Below are 24091 nucleotides of genomic sequence, written 5' to 3' on the forward strand. Positions count from 1 at the left end.
CATCACTTCACCATAGTAGCATTGGTTAACTAAACTCGTGGGCTTCGATTTTACTGTTCAATATAAGCCAGGTAGTCGAATTTGGGGGCTGATGCTTTGTCTCGTCAGAACATTCCAGACCCACACGTTTATGCTCTCAGCAACCCACGTTCACTTTTACTGGATTCTATTCGTGAGGAAACACATCATTATCCGGAACTTATTTCATTATATCAGGATATTCAGCAGGGGACAACATCTCATCATTGGACGATTCACGATCGTCTTATACTCTACAAAAACAAGATTTTTATGCTTCATACATCCCCACTTCTTCCCACCATTCTGTTTTCTATCCATGATAGCACACATGAGGGTCGACAGAAAACATATGTCCGAATCAGTTGGGAATTTTATTGGAAGGGCATGAAGAACACGATTGCTGACTATGTAGCTGCTTGTCAGATTTGTCAACGAAACAAGGCCAATCTTTAAGTCATGCCGGCCTACTACAACCTTTGCAACTATCATCTCAAATCTGGTCCGACATTTCAATGGACTTCATTGATGGCTGTCCCACTTCATCCGGTAAATCAGTGATATTCGTTGTGGTTGATCGTTTTTCAAAATATGGTCACTTCATTGCTTTGGTGCATCCATATACTGCTGCTCAGGTCACTCAGTTATTTATGGACCACATTGTCCGATTACACGGAATTCCCACAGCCATTATCAGTGACAAGGATGCCATTTTTATCTTTTGGAAGGAATTATTCAAATTACAGGGCACCCAATTGGAATTTTCTACTGCATATCATCTGTAGACTGACGGATAAACCGAGGTCATCAATCACAAGATTGAAATGTATCTCCGTTGTTTTGTAGGCGACTCACCTTAACGGTGGGTGAAGTGGCTTTCCTGGGCAGAATTTTGCTATAACACCTCTTACCACACTACTCCTTTCAGGGTAGTTTATGGCAGAGATCCACCTCGTCTATTACCATATGAACCAGAGGCATCCAAAGTCGTCACTTTGGACCAAGTGTTAGCTGAAAGAGATGCTATGCTCACTGAGGTACGTACTCATCTTCAAGAGGCTCAGCACTCTATGAAGCTCTATTATGATAAGAAGCACCGTGAGGTATCTTATTCCCCAGGAGACTATGTATGGTTAAAGCTTCAACACTACCGCCAGCTGTCCCTAACTGTCTTCAAGCACCATAATCTTTCTCCAAAATATTATGGTCGATTTCAGGTGTTCGACCAAATTGGCCCTGTGGCCTACCGCTTGCAGCTACCAACCGAGGCAAAGATACATAATGTATTTCATGTATCCCAACTGAAGCCATTCCAAGGTGAGTCACCCCTACTGCACACTCCTCTACCGCCACTCCATGAGGGCAGAGTCCTTTCTACTCCATTTCAGGTATTGAAAGCATGCCACATTCAAGATTATTGGGAAATTCTCGTCCAGTGGGCCGATGCAGACCCTAGTGACCCGACATGGGAGCCATTATCAGCGTTTCGACTTCTCTATCCTTCCTTCGAGCTTGAGGACAAGCTCTTTCCCCGGGAGGGGCGGTGATGTTATGATCAATTAGAAATATCTTTCTTATAAAATTCCACTAAGCTATTACGGGTTGTACTAGTGTAATTTTTCAAACATGGAAAACAAAACCTTGGTGTTCATTTTTAGTGCGTGAAATAATTTTCTTCATTTACATTTATTATAGTTTTCAATTTTTTGCATACATAAACTCTGAAATTTTCATTTTGTTGTGATCTATTTGCCATACCTATTTGTTTACGAGAAAAAAGGGAGAGAGAAAACTCAAGTTTGGATTTGAAAAAAAATTGAACATCCAAAATGGAAATGCACAAACGCTGAGAGAGATAATTCTAAAAAGTATCTGTGATAAGGATTGTAAAAAACTTTTAGTTTTTTATATATTGGGTTTTGCAATCATCGGAAGAGGAGGGGCGAGGCATTTTTAACTGATTGTTGGCTTCCAAACCATAAGTCATTTCTAACAAAAATTATAGCAGTTACACCTCATTAATCAATCAAAACATTTATGATGATCTATGATTGTTAGGTGCGCTTTTTGTAACAAGGGAAAAAACTGGGTTGTTTGGCTCTGGTAAATATCCCGTCACTTGTTAACTTGAGAATTTAATTTTTTCTACTCCTTGAAATTTTTTGATCATTAGGTCATTTGCATCTTCAACATGTTTCAGACATGCATATCCACCACATTTAAAACAAATAAGGATCAATTAGAAGTCTCTTTCTTGCAAAATTCAACCAAGCTATTAGGGGTGTTAACAGTGGAATTTCCTAAACATGGATAACAAAACTTTGGTGTTCATTTTTAGTGTGTGAAATAATTTTCTTCACTTACATTTATTATAGTTTTTAATTTTTTTTCATACATAAGCTCTAAAATTTTCATTTTGTTGTGATCTATTTGCATTATTTTTTGTTTACGGGAAAAATGGGAGAGTAAAAACTCAAGTTTGGATTTGAAAAAAAATTGAACATCCAAAATGGAAATGCACAAATTATGAGAGAGATAATTCCAAAAAGTATCTGTGATTTATAAGGATTGTAAACACTTTTAATTTTTTATATATTGGGTTTTGCAATCATCGGAAGAGGGGGCTGATTGTTGACTTCCAAACCATAAGTTATTTCTAACAAAAATTATAGCCATTACACTTCATTAATCAATCAAAAAATTTACGATGATCTATGACTGTTAGGTCCACTTTTTGTAACATGGGCAAAAAGTGAGTTGTTTGGCTCTGGTAAATATCCCACTGCACGTTAACTTGAGAATTTAAATTTTCCTACTCCTTGAAACTATAGGGTCATTAGGTCATTTGCATCTTCAACATGTTTCAGGCAAGCATTTCCACCACATTTAAAACATGTAAGGATCAATTAGAAATCTCTTTCTAACACAATTCCACCAAGCTCTTAGGGGTTGTACCAGTGGAATTTCCCAAACATAGATAACAAAACTTTGGTGTTTATTTTTTATGCGTGAAATATTTTTATTCACTTACATTTATTATAGCTTTCAATTTTTTTCATACATAAACTCTAAAATTTTTATTTTGTTGTGATATACTTGCCTTATCTTTTTGTTTACAGGAAAAATTGGAGAGTGAAAACTCAAGTTTAGATTTGAAAAAAAATTGAACATTGGAAATTGAAATGCACAAATGGTGAGAGGGACAATTCCAAAAAGTATATGTGATTTTTAAGGATTTTAAACTCTTTTAGTATTTTATATATTGGGTTTTGCAATCATCGAAAAAGAGGGCTGAGGCTTTTTTTAACTATCTTTTGACTCCCAAACCATAAGTCATTTCTAAAAAATATTTTAACCATTACACATCATTAATCGATCAAAAGAGTTATGATGATCTATGATAGTTACATCCGCTTTTTGTAAAATTGGCAAAAAGTGAGTTGTTTGACTCATGTAAATATCCCACCGGATGTTAACTTGAGAATTTAACTTTTTCTTCTCCTTGAAATTTTGGATCATTAGGTCATTTGCATCTTCAACATATGTCAGGCTAGCATATCCACCACTTATAAAATATGTTAGGATCAATTAGAAATCTCTTTCTTATAAATTTCTCTAAGCTATTACGGGTTGAACTAGTGGAATTTCCGAAACATGGATAACAAAACCTTGGTGTTCATTTTTAGTGCGTGAAATAATTTTCTTCACTTACGTTTATTATAGTTTTCAATTTTTTGCGTATATAAACTCTAAAAATTTTCATTTTGTTGTGATCTATTTGCCTTATCTTTTTGTTTACAAGAAAAATGGGAGAGAGGAAACTCAAGTTTGGATTTGAAAAAAACTTGAACGTCCAAAATGGAAATGCACAATTGCTGAGAGTGATCATTCAAAAAAGTATCTGTGATTTTTAAGGAAAGTAAAATCTTTTACTTTTTTATATATTGGGTTTTGCAATCATCGAAAGAGGGGGGCGAGGCATTTTTAACTGAGTGTTGACTCCCAAACCATAAGTCATTTCTAACAAAAATTATAGCCGTTATACATAAATAATCGATCAAAACAATTACGATGATCTATGATTGTTAGGTCCATTTTTTGTAAAATAGGTAAAAAGTTGGTTGTTTGGCTCAGGTAAATATCCCACAGCACGTTAACTTCAGAATTTAATTTTTTCTACTCCTTGAAAATTTTGGATCATTATGTCATTTGCATCTTCAACATGTTTCTGGCAAACATATCCACCACATTGAAAACAAGTTAGGATCAATTAGAAATCTCTTTCTTATAAAATTCCACCAAGCTATGAGGGATTGTAGTAGTGTAATTTCCCAAACATGGATAACCAAACTTTGGTGTTCATTTTTTGTGAGTGAAATAATTTTATTCACTTACATTTATTATTGTTTTCAATATTTTGTATACATAAACTCTGAAATTTTCATTTTTTTGTGACCTATTTACCATATCTTTTTGTTTACAAGAAAAAAGGGAGAGAGAAAACTCAAGTTTGGATTTGAAAAAAAATTGAACATCCAAAATGGAAATGCACAAATACAGAGAGAGATGATTCCAAAAACTATCTATGATTTTTAAGGATTGTAAACAGTTTTAGTTTTTTATATATTGGGTTTTGCAATCATCGGAAGAGGGAGGTGAGGCATTTTTTACTGAGTGTTGACTCCCAAACCATCAATCATTTCTAACAAAAATTATAGCCATTACACAACATTAATCGATAAAAACATTTACGATGGTCTATAATTGTTAGCCCTGCTTTTTTGTAAAATAGGCAAAAAGTGGGTTGTATGGCTCTGGTAAATATCCCATTGCACGTAAACTTGAGAATTTAATTTTTTCTTCTCGAAATTTTTGGATCATTAGGTGATTTGCATCTTCAACATGTTTTAGGCATGAATATCCACCACATTTAGAACATGTTAGGATCAATTAGCAATTTCTTTCTTGTAAAATTTTACCTAGCTATTAGGGGTTGTTCTAGTGGAATTTCCCAAACATGGATAACAAAACTTTGGTGTTCATTTTTAGTGCGTAAAATAATTTTCTTCACTTATATATATTTTAGTTTTCAATTTTTTGCTTACATAAACTCTGAAATTTTCATTTTGTTGTGATCTATTTGCCTTATCTTTTTGATAACGAGAAAAAAGGGAGAGAGAAAACTAAAGTTTGGACTTGAAAAAAAATTGAACATCCAAAATGGAAATGGACAAATGCTGAGAGAGATAATTCCAAAAAGTATCTGCGATTTTTAAGGATTGTAAACACTTTTATTTTTTTATATATTGGGTTTTGCAATCATCAGAAGAAGGGGCGAGACATTTTTAACTGATTGTTGGCTTCCAAACATAAGTCATTTCTATGAAATATTATAGCAGTTACACCTCATTAATCAATCAAAACATTTATGATGATCTATGATTGCTAGGTCCGCTTTTTGTAACATGGGAAAAAAGTGGGTTGTTTGGCTCTGGTAAATATCCCACCACACGTTAACTTTAGAATTTAATTTTTTCTACTCGAATTTTTTGGATCATTAGGTCATTTGTATCATCAACATGTTTCAAGCATGCATATCCACCACATTTAAAACATGTAAGGATCAATTAGAAATCTCTTTCTTACAACATTCCACCAAGCTCTTAGGAGTTTTAACAGTGGAATTTCTTAAACATGGATAATAAAACTTTGGTGTTCATTTTTAGTGCATGAAATAATTTTCTTTACTTACATTTATTATAGTTTTCAATTTTTTGTATACATAAGGTCTAAAATATTCATTTTGTTGTGATCAATTTGCATTCTCTTTTTGTTTACGAGAAAAATGGGAGAGTGAAAACTCAAGTTTGAATTTGAAAAAAAATTGAACATCCAATATGGAAATGCACAAATGCTGAGAGAGATAATTCCAAAAAGTATATGTGGTTTTTATGGATTGTAAACACTTTTAGTTTTTTATATATTGGGTTTTGAAATCATCGGAAGAGGGGGGCAAGGCTTTTTTAACTGATTATTGACTTCCAAACCATAAGTCATTTCTAACAAAAATTATAGCCGTTACACGTCATTAATCAATCAAAACATTTACGATGATCTATGATTGTTAGGTCCGCTTTTTGTAACATGGGCAAAAAGTGGTTTGTTGGGCTCTAGTAAATATCCCATTGCACGTTAACTTGAGAATTTAATTTTTTCTACTCCTTGAAATTTTTTGATCATTAGGTCATTTGGATCTTCAACATGTTTAAGGCATGCATATCCACCACATTTTAAACATGTAAGGTTAGATATCTCTTTCTTACAAAATTCCACAGAGCTATTTGGGGTTGTAACAGTGGAATTTCCTAAACATGGCTAACAAAACTTTGGTGTTCATTTTTAGTGCGTGAAATAATATTCTTCATTTACATTTATTATATTTTTCAATATTTTACATACATAAGCTCTAAACTTTTTCATTTTGTTGTGATCTATTTGTATTATTTTTTTGTTTACGAGAAAAAAGGGAGAGTGAAAACACAAGTTTGGATTTGAAAAAAAATTGAACATCGAAAAAGGAATGCACAAATGCTGAGAGAGATAATTCCAAAAAGTATCTACGATTTTTAAGAACTGTAAACTCTTTTAATTTTTTATATATTGGGTTTTGCAATTAGCGGAAGTGGGGGGGGGGGGGGGGGGGGGGGGGGGGGGGGGTGTGGCATTTTGAACTGAGTGTTGACTCCCAAACCATAAGTCATTTCTAACAAAAATAATAGTCATTTCAACATGTTTCAGACATGCATATCTACCACATTTAAAACATGTAAGGATCAATTAGAAATCTCTTTCTGACAAAATTCTACGAAGCTATTAGGGGTTGTACCAGTGGAATTTTCCAAACATAGATAACAAAACTTTGGTGTTCATTTTTTGTGCGTGAAATAATTTTCTTCACTTACATTTATTATAGTTTTCAATTTTTTGCATAAATAAACTCTAAAATTTTGATTTTTCTGTGATCTATTTGCCTTATCTTTTTGTTTACGAGAAAAATGGGAGAGTGAAAACTCATGTTTGGATTTGAAAAAAAATTTAACATCCAAAATGGAAATGCACAAATGCAGAGAGGGATGATTCCAAAAAGTATCTGTGATTTTTAAGGATTGTAAACTCTTTTAGTTTTTTATATATTGGGTTTTGCAATCATTGGAAGAGGGGGGTGAGGCATTTTTAACTGAGTGTTGACTCCCAAACCATAAGTCATTTCTAACAAATATTATAGCCGTTACACATCATTAATCGATAAAAACATTTACGATGGTTTATCATTGTTAGGCCCGTTTTTTGTAAAATACGAAAAAAGTGGGTTGTTTGGCTCTGGTAAATATCCCACCGCACGTAAACTTGAGAATTTAAATTTTTCAACTCGAAATTTTTGGATCATTAGGCAATTTGGATTTTCAACATGTTTCCGGCATGCATATCCACCACATTTAGAACTTGTTAGGATCAATTAGCAATATCTTTCTTACAAAACTCCACCAAGCTATTAGGGGTTGTACTAGTGGAATTTCCCAAACATGGACAACAAAACTTTGGTGTTCATTTTAAGTGCATGAAATAATTTTCTTCACTTACATTTATTATAGTTTTCAATTTTTTGCATACGTAAACTCTAAATATTTCATTTTGTTCTGATCTATTTGCCTTATCTTTTTTTTTATGAGAAAAATTGGAGAGAGAAAACTCATGTTTGGATTTGAAAAAAAATTGAACATCGAAAATGGAAATGTACAAATGCTAAGAGAGATAATTCCGAAAAGTATCTATGAGTTTTAAGGATTTTAAACTCTTTTACTTTTTTATATATTGGGTTTTGGAATCATCGAAAGAGGGGGGTGAGGCTTTTTTAACTATGTTTTGACTCCCAAACCATAAGTCATTTCTGAAAAATATTTCCGCCGTTACCCATCATTAATTGATCAAAACATTTACGATGATCTATGATTGTTACGTCGACTTTTTGTAAAATTGGCAAAAAGTGAGTTGGTTGACTCTGGTAAATATCCCACCGCACGTTAACTTGAGAATTTAATTTTTTCTTCTCCTTGAAATTTTTTATCATTAGGTCATTTGCTTCTTCAACATGTTTCTGTCAAGCATATCCATCACATTTAAAATATGTTAGAATTAATTAGAAATCTCTTTCTTATAAAATTCCACCAAGCTATGAGGGGTTGTACTAGTGGAATTTCCCAAACGTGGATAACAAAACTTTGGTGTTCATTTTTAGTGCGTGAAATAATTTTCTTCTCTTACATATATTATAGTTTTCAATTTTTTTGCGTACATAAACTCTAAATTTTTCATTTTGTTGTGATCTATTTGCCTTATCTTTTTGTTTACGGAAAAAATGGGAGAGAGAAAACTCGAGTTTTGATTTGAAAAAAAATTTAACATCCAAAAAGGAAATGCACAAATGCTGAGAGAGATAATTCCAAAAGTATCAGTGCTTTTTAAGGATTTTAAACTCTTTTAGTTTTTTATATATTGGGTTTTGCAATATTCGGAAGACAGGGGCGAGGCATTTTTAACTGATTGTTGACTCCCAAACTATAAGTCATTTCTAACAAAAATTATAGTTGTCACACATCATTAATCGATCAAAACATTTACGATGATTAATGATTTTTTGGTCCGTATTTTGTAAAATAAGCAAAAAGTGTGTTGTTTGGTTCTGGTAAATATCCCATCGGACGTTAACTTGAGAATTTTAATTTTTTTACTCCTTGAAATCTTTGGATCATTAGATAATTTGCATCTTCAACATGTTTCAGGCATGCAAATCCACCACATTTAAAACTCACGCAAACTCTAAATTTTTCATTTTTTTGTGAGCTATTTGTCTTATCTTTTTGTTTACGAGAAAAATGGGAGAGTGCAAACTCAAGTTTGGATTTGAAAAAAAAATTGAACATCCAAAATGGAAATGCACAAATGCTGAGAGAGATAATTCCAAAAAGTATATGTGATTTTTAAGGATTGTAAAATCTTTTAGTTTTTTTATATATTGGGTTTTGCAATCATCGGAAGAGGGGAAGTGAGGCATTTTTAACAGAGTGTTGACTCCCAAACTATAAGTCATTTCTAACAAAAAATATAGCCGTTACACATCATAAATCGATCAAAACATTTATGATGATCTATGATTGTTATGTCTGCTTTATGTAAAATAGGCAAAAAGTGGATTGTTTAGCTCTAGTAAATATCCCACCACACGTTAACTTGAGAATTTTATTTTTTATACTCTTTGAAATTTTTGGATCATTTGGTCATTTGCTTCTTCAACATGTCTCAGGCAAGCATATCCACAATATTTAAAACATGTTAGGATCAATTATAAATCTTTTTCTTATAAAATTCCACCAAGCTATTAGGGGTTGTACTAGTGGAATTTCCCAAACATGGATAACAAAACTTTGGTGTCCATTTTTAGTGTGTGAAATAATTTTCTTCACTTACATTTATAGTATTTTTCAATTTTTAGCATACATAAATTCTAAAATTTAAATTTCGTTGTGATCTATTTGAGATATCTTTTTGTTTATGAGAAAAATGGGAGTGTGAAAACTCAAGTTTGGATATGAAAAAAGTTGGACGTCCAAAATGGAATTACACAAATGCTGAGAGAGATAATTCCAAAAAGTATATGTGATTTTTAAGGATTGTAAACTCTTTTAGTTCTTTCTATATTGGGCTTTGCAATCATCGGAAGAGGGTGAGCGAGGCATTTTTAACTGAGTGTTGACTCCCAAACCATAAGTCATTTCTAACAAAAATTATAGGCGTTACATATCATTAATCTATCAAAATATTTATGATGATCTATGATTGTTAGGTCCACTTCTTGTAAAATAGGCAAAAAGTGGGTTGTTTGACTCTGGTAAATATCCTACCACACGTTAACATGAGAATTTAGATTTTTCTACTCCTTGAAAATTTTGGATCATTAGGTCATTTGAATCTTCAACACGTTTCAAGCATGTATATCCACCACATTTAAAACATGTTAGGATCAATTAGAAATCTCTTTCAGATAAAATTCCACCAACCTATTAGGGGTTGTACTAGTGGAATTTCCCAAACATGGATAACAAAACTTTGGAGTTCATTTTTAGTGCGTGAAATCATTTTCTTCACTTAAATTTATTATAGATTAAAATTTCTTGCATACATAAACTCTATAATTTTCATTGTGTTGTGATCTATTTGGCTTATCTTTTTGTTTATGATAAAAATGGGAGACTGAAAACTCAAGTTTGGATTTGAAAAAAAATTGAACATCAAAAATGGAAATGCACAAATGCTGAGAGAGATAATTCCAAAAAGTATCTATGATTTTTAACAATGGTAAACTCTTTTAGTTTTTTATATATTGGGTTTTGCAATCATCAGAAGACGGGGGTGTGGCTTTTTTAACTGAGTGTTGACTCCCAAACGATAAGTCATTTCAAACAAAAATTATAGCCGCTACATATCAATAATCGATCAAAGCAATTACGATGATCTATGATTGTTAGGTTCGCTTTTTGTAAAATAGGCAAAAAGTGGGTTGTGTGGCTCTGGTAAATATCCCACCGCACCTTAACTTGAAAATTTAATTTTTTCTACTCCTTGAACTTTTTGGATCATTAGGTCATTTGCAATTTTAACATGTTTCAGGCATGCATACCCACCACATTTAAAACATTTTAGGATCAATTTGAAACCTCTTTCTTATTAAATTCCACAAAGTTATTAGGGTTTTACTAATGGAATTTCCCAAACAAGGATAACAAAACTTTGGAGTTAATTTATATTGCGTGATATAATTTTCTTTACTGAAATTTACTGCTGTATTCAATTTTTTGCATACATAAACTCTAAAATTTTCATTTTATTGTTATCTATTTTCCTTATCTTTTTGTTTACGAGAAAAATGGGAGAGTGAAAACTCAAGTTTGGATTTGAAAAAAAATTGAACATCCAAAATGGAAATGCATAAATGCTAAGAGAAATAATTCCAAAAAGTATCAGTGATTTTTAAGGATGGTAAACTCTTTTAGTTTTTAATATATTGGGCTTTGCAATCATAGGAAGAGAAGGGGGCGGGGGGCGAGGCATTTTTAAATGAGTGTTGACTTTCAAACCATAAGTCGTTTTTAACAAAAATTATAGCTATAACACATCATTAATTAATCAAGACATTTACGATGATCTATGATTGTTAGGTCCCTTTTTTAAAAAAATAGGCCAAAAGTTGGTTGTTTTTCTCAGGTAAATATCCCACCGCACGTGAACTTGAGAATTTAATTTTTTCTACTCCATGAAATTTTTGGATAATTAGGTCATTTGCATCTTCAACATGTTTCAATCATGCATATACACCACATTTAAAACATGATAGGATCAATTAGAAATCTCTTTCTTATAGAATTCCACCAAGCTATCAACTACTAGTGGAATTTCCCGAACATGCATAACAAAACTTAGGTGTTCATTTTTCGTGCGTGAAATAATTTTCTTCACCTACATTTATTATAGTTTTCAATTTTTTGCATACATAAACTCTAAAATTTTCATCTTGTTGTGATCTATTTGCCTTATATTTTTGTTTACGAGAAAAATGGGAGAATGAAAAATCAAGTTTGGATTTGAAAAAAAATTGAACTTCCAAAATGGAAATGCACAAATGCTAAGAGAGATAATTCCAAAATATATCTGTGATTTTTAAGGATGGTAAACTCTATTATTTTTTTATATATTGGGTTTTGCATTTTTCAATCAATCCAAGAGGGAGGAGATGAGATAGAGGGGGGGAGGGGGGTTGATGAGGCATTCTTATCTGAGTGCTGACTCCCAAACCATAAGTCATTTCTAACAAAAATTATAGCCGCTACACATCAATGATTGATCAAAATAGTAACGATGATGTATGATTGTTAGGTCCGCATTTTGAAAAATAGGCAAAAGTTGGGTTGTTTGGCTCAGTTAAATATCCCATCACAAGTTAACTTGAAAATTTAATTTTTTCTTCTCCTTGAAATTTTTGGATCATTAGGACATTTGCTTCTTCAAAACATTTCAGGCATGCATATCTAGGACATTTAAAACATGTTAGGATCAATTAGAAATCTCTTTCTTATAAAATTCCACCAAGCGATTAGGGGTTGTACTAGTGGAATTTCCCAAACATGGATAACAAAACTTTGCTGTCCATTTCTAGTGCGTGAAATAATTTTCTTCACTTACATTTATTATAGTTTTCAACTTTTTTGCATACATAAATTCTATAATTTTCATCTTGTTGGGATCTGTTTGCCTTATCTTTTTGTATACGAGAAAAATGGGAAAGTGAAAACTCAAATTTGGATTTGAAAAAAAATTGAACATCCAAAATGGAAATGCACAAATTCAAGGAGAGATAATTCCAAAAAGTATCTGCGATTTTTAAGGATGGTAAACTCTTTTAGTTTTTTTATATATTGGGTTTTGCAATCATCCCAAGAGGGAGGAAGGGGGGGGGGGGGGGGGGTGAAGCATTTTTAACTGAGTGTTGACTCCCAAACCATAAGTCATTTCTAATAAAAATTATAGCCGCTACACATCAATTATCGATCAAAACAATTACAATGATTTATGATTGTTAAGTCCGTTTTTTTTAAATAGGCAAAAAGTGGGTAGTTTGGTTTTGGTAAATATCCCACCGCACGTTTACTTGAGAATTTAATTTTTTCTACTCCTTGAAATTTTTGGATCATTATTTCATTTGTATCTTCAACATGTTTCAGGCATGCATATCCACCACATTTAAAACATGTTAGGATCAATTAGAAATCTATTTCTTATAAAATTCCACCAAGCTATTAGTGGTTGTACTTGTAAAATTTCCCAATCATGGATAACAAAACTTTGTTGTTCATTTTTAATGCGTGAAATAATTTTCTTCACTTACATTTATTATAGTTTTCAATTTTTTTCATACATAAACTCTATATTTTTCATTTTGTTGTGATCTATTTGCCTTATCTTTTTCTTTACGAGAAAAATGGGAGAGTTTTCACTAAGGGTTTGATCCTAACTTGGATTTGAAAAAAAATTGAACATCCAAAATGGAAATGGACAAAAACTGAGAGAAATAATTCCAAAAAGTATCTGTGATTTTTAAGGATTGTAAACTCTTTTAATTTTTTATAAATTGGGTTTTGCAATGATCGGAAGAGGGGGGCGAGGCATTTTTAACTGAGGGTTGGCTCCCAAACCATAAGTCATTTCTAACAAAAATTTTAGCCATTACACATCAATAATCAATGAAAAAATTTACAATGATCTAAGATTGTAAGATCCGCCGCTCTTTGTAAAATAGGCAAGAAGTAGGTTGTTTGGCTCTGGAAAATATCCCACCACATGTTAACTTGAGTTTTAACTTTTTCTACACCTTGAAATATTTGGATCATTAGGTCATTTGCATCTTCAACACGTTTCAGGAATGCATATCAACCACATTTAAAACAAGTTAGGATCAACAAGAAATCTCTTTCTTATAAAATTCCACCAAGCTATTGTACTAGTGGAATTTATCAAACATGGATAACGGAATGCATATCAACCACATTTAAAACAAGTTAGGATCAACAAGAAATCTCTTTCTTATAAAATTCCACCAAGCTATTGTACTAGTGGAATTTATCAAACATGGATAACAAAATTTTGGTGTTCATTTTTAGTGCGTGAAATAATTTTCTTCACTTACATTTATTATAGTTTTCACTTTTTTGCATACATAAACTCTAAATTTTCATTTTCTTATGATCTATTTGCCTTATCTTTTTGTTTACGAGAAAAAAGGGAGAGTGAAAACTCAAGTTTGGATTTGAAAAAAAATTGAACATCCAAAATGGAAATACACAAATGCGTAGAGAAATAATTCCAAAAATTATCTGTGATTTTTAAGGATGGTAAACTATTTTAGTTTTTTATATATTGGGCTTTATAATCATCGAAAAAGGGGGACGAGGCATTTTTAACTGAGTGTTGACTCCCAATTCATAAGTAATGTTGAAGAAAAATTATAGCCATTACACATCAATAATCGATCAAAAAATTTATGATTATCAATGATTGTTAGGTCCGCTTTGTTTAAAATAGGCAAAAAATTGGTGGTTAGGCTCTGGTAATTATCCCACCGCACGTTAACTTGAGAATTTAATTTTTTCTTCTCCATGAAATTTTTCGATTATTAGGTCATTTGCATCTTCAACATGTTTCAGGCATGCATATCTACCACATTAAAAATATGTTAGGATCAGTTAGAAATCTCTTTCTTATAAAATTCCACCAAACTATTAGGGGTCGCACTGGTGGAATTTCCCAAACATGGATAACAAAACTTTGATGTTCATTTTTAGTGGGTGAAATAATTTTCTTCACTTAAATTTATTACAGTTTTCAATTTTCTGCATACATAAACTCTAAAATTTTCATTTTGTTGTGATTTATTTGCCTTATCTTTTTGTTTACAAGAAAAATGGGAAAGTGAAAACTCAAGTTTGGATTTGATAAAAAATTGAACATCCAAAATGGAAATGCACAAATTTTGAGAGAAATAATTCAAAAAATTATCTATGATTTTTAGGGATGGTAACCTCTTTTAGTTTTTTCTATATTGGGCTTCGCAATCATTGGAAGAGGAGGGGCGAGGCATTTTTAACTGAGTGTTGACTCCCAAACCATAAGTAATTTTGAGAAAAAATTATAGTCGTTACACATCAAGAATCAATCAATACAATTACAATGATCTATGATTGTTGGGTCCGCTTTTTGAAAAATAGGCAAAAAGTGGGTAGGTTGGCTCTGGTAAACATCCCATCGCAAGTGAACTTGAAAATTTAATTTTTTCTACTCGAAATTTTTTGATCATTATTTCATTTGCATCTTCAACATGTTTCAGGCATGCATATCCACCACAATTAAAACATGTTAGGATCAATTATAAATCTCTTTCTTATTAAATTCCACCAAGCTATTAGGGGTTGTACTAGTGGAATTTTCCAAACATGGATAACAACACTTTGGTGTTCATTTTTAATGCATGAAATAATTTTCTTCCTTGCATTTATTATAGTTTTCAACTTTTTACGTACATAAAATCTAAAATTTTCATTTTGTTGTGATTTTTTTCCTTATCTTTTTGTTTACGAGAAAAATGGGAGAGTGAAAACTCAAGTTTGGATTTGAAAAAAATTGAACATCCAAAATAGAAATGCACAAATGTTGAGAGAGCCAATACCAAAAAGTATATGTGATATTTAAGGATGGTAAACTCTTTTCGTTTTTTATATATTGGGTTTTGCAATCATCAGAAGAGGAAAGGGGGGGGGGGGGAGCAATTTTAAACAGAGTGTTGACTCCCAAACCATAAGTCATTTCTAAAAAAAATAATTGCCGTTACATTTCATTAATCGATCAAAACATTTACGTTGATCTATGATTGTTAGGTCTGCTTTTCGTAAAATAGGCAAAAAGTGGGTTGTTTGGCTCTGGTAAATATCCCACCGCACGTTCACTTGAGAATTTAATTTTTTGGATCATTAGGTCATTTGCAGCTTCAATATGTTTCAGGCATGCATATCCATCACATTTAAAACATGTTAGGATCAATTAGAAATCTCTTTCTTATAAAATTACACCAACCTATTAGGGGTTGTACTAGTGGAGTTTCCCAAACATGGATAACAAAACTTTTGTGTTCATTTTTAGTGAGTGAAATAATTTTCTTCACTTACATTTATTATAGTTTTCAATTTTTTCCATACTTTAACTCTAAAATTTTCATTTTTTGTGATCTATTTGTCTTTTCTTTTTGTTTACGAGATAAAAGGGAGCGTATGAAAACTCAAGTTTGGATATGAAAAAAAAAAATTACATAAAAAATGGAAATGCACAAATGTTGAGAAAGATAATTCCAAAAAGTATCTATGATTTTTAATGATTGTATACTCTTTTACTTTTTTATATATTGGGTTTTGCAATCATGGAAGAGGGGGGCGAGGCATTTTTAACTAAGTGTTGACTTCCAAACCATAAGTCATTTCTAATAGAAATTATAGCTATTACACATCATTAATCGATCAAAACATTTACGATGATCTATGATTGTTAGGTCTGCATTTTGTAAAATAGGCAAAAAGTGGGTTGTTTGGCTCTGGTAAATATCCCACCACATAATAACTTGAGAATTTAATTTTTTCTACTCAAAATTTTTGGATCATTAGGTCATTTTCATCTTCAACATGTTTTAGGCATGCATATCCATCAGATTTAAAACATTTAAGGATAAATTAAAAATCTCTTTCTTATAAAATTCCACCAAGCTATTAGGGGTTGTTCTAGTGGAATTTAGTAAACATGGATAACAAAACTTTGGTGTTCATTTTTAGTGCGTGAAATAAATTTCTTCACTTACATTTAATTTATTTTTCTAATTTATTTGCATACATCAACTCTAAAATCTTCTTTTTGTTGTGATCTATTTGCCGTATCTTTTTGTTTACGAGAAAAATGGAAGAGTTAAAACTCATGTTTGGATTTGAAAAAAAATTGAACATCCAAAATGGAAATGTACAAATGCTGAGAGAGATAACTCCAAAAAGTATCTATGATTTTTAAGGAGTTTAAACTCTTTTAGTTTTTTAGATATTGGGTTTTGCAATCATCGGAAGAAGGGGAGGGGGGAGGGTGGAGGGGACTTATTTTTAACGGAGTGTTGACTCCCAAACGATTAGTCATTTAAAAAAAAAATTACAGTCGTTACACTTCATTAATCGATCAAAATATTTACGATGATCTATGATTGTTAGGTTCGTTATTTTAAAATAGGTAAAAGTCGGTAGTTTGGCTCTGGTAAATATCCCACCACACGTTTAGTTGAGAATTTTATTTTTTCTACTCCTTGAAATTTTTGGATCATTAGGTCATTTGCATCATCAACATGTTTCAGGCATACATATCCACTACATTTAAAACTTGTTAGGATCAATTTGAAATCTTTTTCTTATGAAATTCCACCAAGCTATTAGGGGTTGTACTAGTGGAAATTCCAAAACTTTAGTGCATGAAATAATTTTCTTCACTTACATTTATTATAATTTTCAATTATTTGCATTATAAACTCTAAATTTTTTATTTTGTAGTGATTTATTTCCTTAATTTTTTTGTTTACGAGAAAAATGGGAGAGTGAAAACTCAAGTTTGGATTTGATAAAAAATTGAACATCCAAAATGGAAATGCACAAATTTTGATAGAAATAATTCAAAAAATTATCTATGATTTTTAAGGATGGTAACCTCTTTTAGTTTTTTTTATATTGGGCTTTGCAATCATTGGAAGAGGAGGGGCGAGGCATTTTTAACTGAGTGTTGAGTCCCAAACCATAAGTAATTTTGAGAAAAAATTATAGTCGTTACACATCAAGAATCAATCCAAACATTTACGATGAACTATGAATGTTAGGTTCCCTTTTTGTAAAATAGGCAAAAAGTGGGTTGTTCAGCTTTGGTAAATATCCCACCGCACGTTAACTTGAGAATTTAATTTTTTCCACTCCTTAAAATTTTTGGATCATTAGGTCATTTGCATCTTCAATATATTTTAGGCATGCATATCCACCATATTTAAAACATGTTAGGATCAATTAGAAATCTCTTTCTTATAAAATTCCACCAAGCTATTAGGGGTTGTACTAGTGGAATTTCCCAAACATGGATAACAAAACTTTGGTGTTCATTTTTAGTGCGTGAAATAATTTTCTTCACACTAATTTATTATAGTTTTCAATTTTTTTGCATACACAAACTCTAAAATTCGCATTTGTTATGATCTATTTGCGTTATCTTTTTCTTTATGAGAAAAATGGGTGTGTGAAAACTCAAGTTTCGATTTGAAAAAAATTTGAATTGAACATAAAAAATGGAAATGCACAAATGCTGAGAGAGGTAATTCTAAAAAGTATCTATGATTTTTAAGTAATTTATACTCTTTTAGTTTTTTTTATATTGGGTTTTGCGATCATTGGAAGAGGAGTGGGGGGGGGGGGGGGGGGGGGGGGGGGGGAAGACTTTGTTAAGTGAGTGTTGACTCCCAAACCATAAGTCATTTCTAACAAAAAGTTACAGATGTTACACATCAATAATCGATCAAAACATTTACGATGATCTATGATTGTTAGGTCCGATTTTTGTAATATAGGCAAAGAGTGGGTTGTCCGGCTCAGGTAAATGTCCCACTGCACATTAACTTGAGAATTTAATTTTTTCCACTCCTTCAAATTTATGGATCATTAGGTCAAATGAATCTTCAATATGTTTTAGGCAAGCATATCCACCATATTTAAAACCTGTTAGGATCAATTAGAAATCTCTTTCTTATAAAATTCCACCAAGCTATTAGGGGTTGCACTAGTGGAATTTCCCAAACTTGGAAAACAAAACTTTGGAGTTCATTTTTAGTGCGTGAAATAACTTTCTTCACTTACATTAATTTTTTTTTCAATTTTTGCATACATAAACTCTAAAATTTTCATTTTTTTGTGATCTATTCACCTTATATTTTTGTTTAAGAGAAAAATGGGAGAGTTAAAACTCATGTTTGGATTTGAAAAAAAATTGAACATCCAAAATGGAAATGCACAAATGCTAAGAGAGATAATTCCAAAAAGTATCTGTGATTTTAAGGATTGTAAACTCTTTTAGTTTTTTATATATTGGGTTTTACAATCATGGGAAGAGGGGGGAGAGGGGGGCGGGGGAGGGGGAGGCATTTGTAACAGAGTGTTGATTCCACAACCATTAGTTATTTCTAAAAAAAATTATAGCCGTTACACATCATTAATCGAACAAAACATTTACAATGATCTATGATTTTTAGGTCCACTTTTTGTAAATAGGCAAAAGGTGGGTTGTTTGGCTTAGGTAAATATCCCACCGCACATTAGCTTGAGAATTTAATTTTTTCTACTCCTTGAAATTTTTAGATCATTAGGTAATTTGCATCTTCAACATATTTCAGTTTTTCATATCCACCACATTTAAAACATGTTAGAATCAATTAGAAATCTCTTTCTTATTAAATTGCACCAAGCTATTAGCGGTTTTACTAGTGGAATTTCCCAAAACATGGATAACATAACTTTGGTGTTCATTTTTAGTGCGAGAAATAATTTTCTTCACTTACATTTATTAAAGTTTTCAATTTGTTTCAATTCATAAACTCTAAAATTTTCAATTTGTTTTGATCTATTTGCCTTTTCTTTTTGGTTACTAGAAAAATGAGAGAGTGAAAACTCAAGTTTGGATTTGAAAAAAAAATGAATATCAAACAAGGAAATGTACAAATGCTGAGAGAGATAATTCCAAAAAGTATATGTGATTTTTAAGGATTGTAAACCCTTTTAGTTTTTTATATATTGAGTTTTCCAATCCTCGGAAGAGAGGGGGAGGGGGTCTTATTTTTAACTGAGTGTTGACTCCCAAACAATAAGTCATTTCTAACAAAAATTATGGCCATGACGCATCATTAATCGATCAAAACATTTACGACGATCTTTGAATGTTAGGTCTGCTTTTTGTAAAAAAGGGAAAAAATGGGTTGTTTGGCTCTGGTAAATACCCCACCGCACGTAAACTTGGAAAATTTAATTTTTTCCACTCCTTGAAATTTTTGGATCATTAGGTAATTTGCATCTTCAACAAGTTTCAGGCATGCATATCCGCCACATTTAAAACATGTTAGGATCAATTATAAATCTCTTTCTTATAAAATTCAACCAATCTATTAGTGGTTGTAGCAGTGGAAATTCTAAAACATGCATAACAAAACATTGGAGTTCATTTTTAGTGCGTGAAATAATTTTTTCCCTTATATTTTTTATAGTTTTCAAATTTTTGCATAAATAAACTCTAAAATTTTCATTTTGTTGCGATCTATTTAGCTTCTCTTTTTGTTTACGAGAAAAATGGGAGAGTGAAAACTCAAGTTAGGATTTGAAAAAGTATTGAACATCCAAAATGGAAATGCTCAATTACTGAGAGAGATAATTCCAAAAACTATTTGTGATTTTTAAGGATTGTAAACACTTTTAGTTTTTTATATATAGGGTTTTGCAATCATCAGAAGAGAGGGGGAGAGGCATTTTAGAACTGAGGGTTTACTACCAAACCATAAGTCATTTCTAACAAAAATTATAGCCATTACACATCATTAATCGATCAAAACATTTACAATGATCTTTGATTGTTACGTTTGCTTTTTTGTAAAATTGGCATAAAGTCGGTTGTTTAGCTTTGGTAAATATCCCACCGCATGTTAACTTTAGAATTTAATTTTTTCTACTCCTTGAAGTTTTTGGATCATTAGGTCATTTGCAACTTCAACATGTTTCAGGCATGCATATCCACCACATTTAAAACATGTTAGAATCAACTTGAAATCTCTTTCTTATAAAATTTCACCAAGCTATTAGGGGTTGTACTAGTGGAATTTCCCAAGCATGGATAACAAATCTTTGGTGTTCATTTTCTGTGATTGAAATAATTTTCTTCACTTACATTTATTATAGTTTTCAATTTTTTGCATACATAAACTCTAAAATTTTCATTTTTGTTGAGATCTATTTGCCTTACCTTTTTATTTACGAGAAAACCGGGAGAGCGAAAACTCAAGTTTCAATTTGAAAAAAAAATTGAAGATCCAATATGGAAATGTAAAAATGCTAAGAGAGAATATTCCAAAAAGTATCTGTGATCTTTACGGATTCTAAACTCTTTTAGTTTTTTATATATTGGGTTTTTGTAGGGGCGAGGCATTTTTAACTGAGTGTTCACTCCCAAACCATATGTCATTTCTAACAAAAATTATAGCCATTACACATCATCAATCGATCAAAACATTTACGATAATCTTTGATTGTTAGGTCCGCTATTAGTAAAATAGGCAAAAATTGGGTTGTTTCCAACCGCACGTTAACTTGAGTATTTATTTTTTTGACTCGAAATTTTTAGATCATTAGGTCATTTGCATCTACAACACGCTTCAAGCATGCATATCCACCACATTTAAAACATGTTAGGATCAATTATAAATCTCTTTCTTATAAAATTCTACCAAGCTATTAGGGGTTGTACAAGTGGAATTTCCCAAACTTGGATAACCAAACTTTGGAGTTTATTTTTAGCGCGTGAAAAAATTTTCTTCACTTATATTTATTATAGTTTTCAATTTTTTGCATACATAAACTCAAAAATATTATATTTTTTGTGATCTATTTGCCTTATCTTTTTTTTTACGAGAAAAATGGGAGAGTGAAAACTCAAGTTTGGATTTGAAAAAAAATTGAACATCCAAAATGGAAATGCACAAATGCTGAGAGAGATAATTCCAAAAAGCATCTGTGATTTTTTAGGATTGTAAACTCTTTTAATTTTTTATATATTGGGTTTTGCAATCATCGAAAGAGGGGGGCGAGGCATTTTTAACTGAGTGTTGACTCCCAAAACATAAGTCATTTCTAAAAAAAATTATAGTCGTTACACATCATTATTCGATCAAAATATTTACAATAATCTATGATTGTTAGGTTTGGTTTTTGTAAAATAGGCAAAAGTGGGTTGTTTGGCTCTGGTAAATATCCCACCGCATGTTCACTTGAGAATTTCAAATTTTTTCTACACCTTGAAATTTTTGGATCATAAGGTCATTTGCTTCTTCAACATGTTTCAGGCATGCATATCCACCACATTTGAAACATGTTACGATCAATTAAAAATCTCTTTCTAATAAAATTCCACCAAGCTATTAGGGGTTGTACTAGTGGAATTTCCCAAACATGGATAACAAAACATTGGTGTTCATTTTTAGTGCGTGAAATAATTTTCTTCACTTACATTTATTATAGTTTTCAATTTTTTTCATACATAAACTCTAAAATTTTCATTTTGTTGTGATGTATTTGCCTTATCTTTTAGTTTACAAGAAAAATGGGAGAGTAAAAGCACAAATATTGATTTGGAAAAAATTTCAACATCCAAACTAGAAATGCACAAATGCTGAGAGAGATAATTCCAAAAAGTATCAGTGATTTTTAAGGATTGTAAACTCTTTAAGTTTTTTATATATTGGGTTTTCCAATCATCGAAAGAGAGGGAGGGGGGGGAGGCATTTTTAACTGAGTGTTGACTCCCGAACCACATTTCATTTCAAACAAAAATTATAGCCGTTACACATTATTAATCAATCAAAACATTTACGATGATCTATATTTGTTAGGTCCGCTTTTTGTAAAATAGCCCAAAAGTGGGTTGTTTGGTTCTGGCAAATATCCCACTGCACGTTAACTTGAGAATCTAATATTTTCTACTCCTTGAAAATTTTGGATCATTAGGTCATTTGCATCGTCTACATGTTTCTGGCATGCATATCCACCACATTTAAAACCTGTTAGGATCAATTAGAAATGTCTTTCTTATAAAATTCCACCAAGGTATTAGGGATTGTACTAGTGGAATTTCCCATTCATGGATAACAAAACTTTTGTGTTCATTTTTAGAGCGTGAAATAATTTTCTTCACTTAAATTTAGTATAGTTTTCATTTTCTTGCATACATAAACTCTAAAATTTTTATTTTGTTGTGATCTATTTGCCATATCTTTTTGTTTATGAGAAAAAAAGGGATAGTGAAAACTCAAGTTTGGATTTGAAAATAATTTGAACATCCAAAATGGAAATGCACAAATGTTGAGAGATATTATTCATAAAACTATTTGTGATTTTTAAGGATTATGAACTCTTTTAGTTTTTTATATGTTGGGTTTTGCAATCATCGGAAGTGGGCGGAGTGAGGCATTTTTAACTGAGTATTGACCCTCAAACCATAAGTCATTTCTTACAAAAATTATAGCCATTACACATCTTTAATCAATCAAAACATTTACGATGATCTATGATTGTTAGGTCCTTTTTTTTTAAAATAGGCAAAAAGTGGGTTGTTTGGCTCCAGGGAATATCCACCGCACGTTAACTTGAGAATTTAATTTTTTCTACTCCTTGAAATTTTTAAATCATTCAGTCATTTTCATCTTCAACATGTTTCAGGCATGCATGTCCACCACATTTAAAATATGTTATGATCAATTAGAAATCTCTTTCTTATAAAATTCCACCAAGCTATTAGGGGTTGAACTAGTGGAATTTTCTAAACATGCATTACAAAACTTCGGTGTTCATTTTTAATGCGTGAAATAATTTTCTTCACTTAAATTTATTATACTTTTATTTTTTTGTATAAATAAACTCTAAAATTTTCATTTTTTTGCGATCTATTTACCTTTCTTTTTGTTTACTAGAAAAATGGGAGATTGAAAACTCAAGTTAGGATTTGAAAAAAAATTGAACATCCAAAATGGAAATGCACAAATACTGTGAGAGATAATTTCATAAAGTATCTATGATTTTTAAGGATTTTAAACTCTTTTTGTAATTTATATAAAGTGTTTTGCAATCATCAGAAGAGAGGGGGCGAGGCATTTTATAATTGAGTGTTGACTCTCAAACCATAAGTCATTTCTAACATAAAATTATAGCCGTTACACATCATTAATTGATCAAAACATTTACAACGATCTATGATTGTTATGTCGGATTTTTTGTAAAATATGCATAAAGAGGGTTATTTGGCTTTGGTAAATATCCCGCCACACGTTAACTTGAGAATTTAATTTTTGTCTACTCCTTGAAGTTTTTGGATCATTAGGTCATTTGCAACTTCAACATGTTTCAGGCATGCATATCCACCACATTTAAAACATGATAGGATCAACTTGAAATCTCTTTCTTATAAAATTCCACCGAGCTATTAGGGGTTGTACTAGTAGAATTTCCCAAACATGCATTAACAAATCTTTGGTGTTCATTTTTAGTGCGTGAAATAATTTTCTTCACTTACATTGATTATAGTTTTCAATTTTTTGCATACATAA

The 24091-nt window shown here is 31.4% G+C and overlaps 1 protein-coding gene across 1 annotated transcript; it reads left to right on the forward strand.

Moving 5' to 3' along the window:
* The first annotated feature begins 1043 nt into the window (after positions 1 to 1043).
* Positions 1044 to 1565, forward strand: LOC137947692 (uncharacterized). Its single transcript, XM_068793472.1, has one exon. The coding sequence runs from the start codon at positions 1044 to 1046 to the stop codon at positions 1563 to 1565; it is 522 nt and encodes a 173-aa protein (XP_068649573.1).
* The last annotated feature ends 22526 nt before the right edge of the window (positions 1566 to 24091 follow it).

The sequence above is a fragment of the Aristolochia californica genome, unplaced genomic scaffold (genome assembly GCF_029961685.1).
Source record: "Aristolochia californica isolate CCGP_79_NKW_82.1479 unplaced genomic scaffold, dmAriCali1.0.hap1 SCAF_13, whole genome shotgun sequence".
NCBI lineage: Eukaryota > Viridiplantae > Streptophyta > Magnoliopsida > Piperales > Aristolochiaceae > Aristolochia > Aristolochia californica.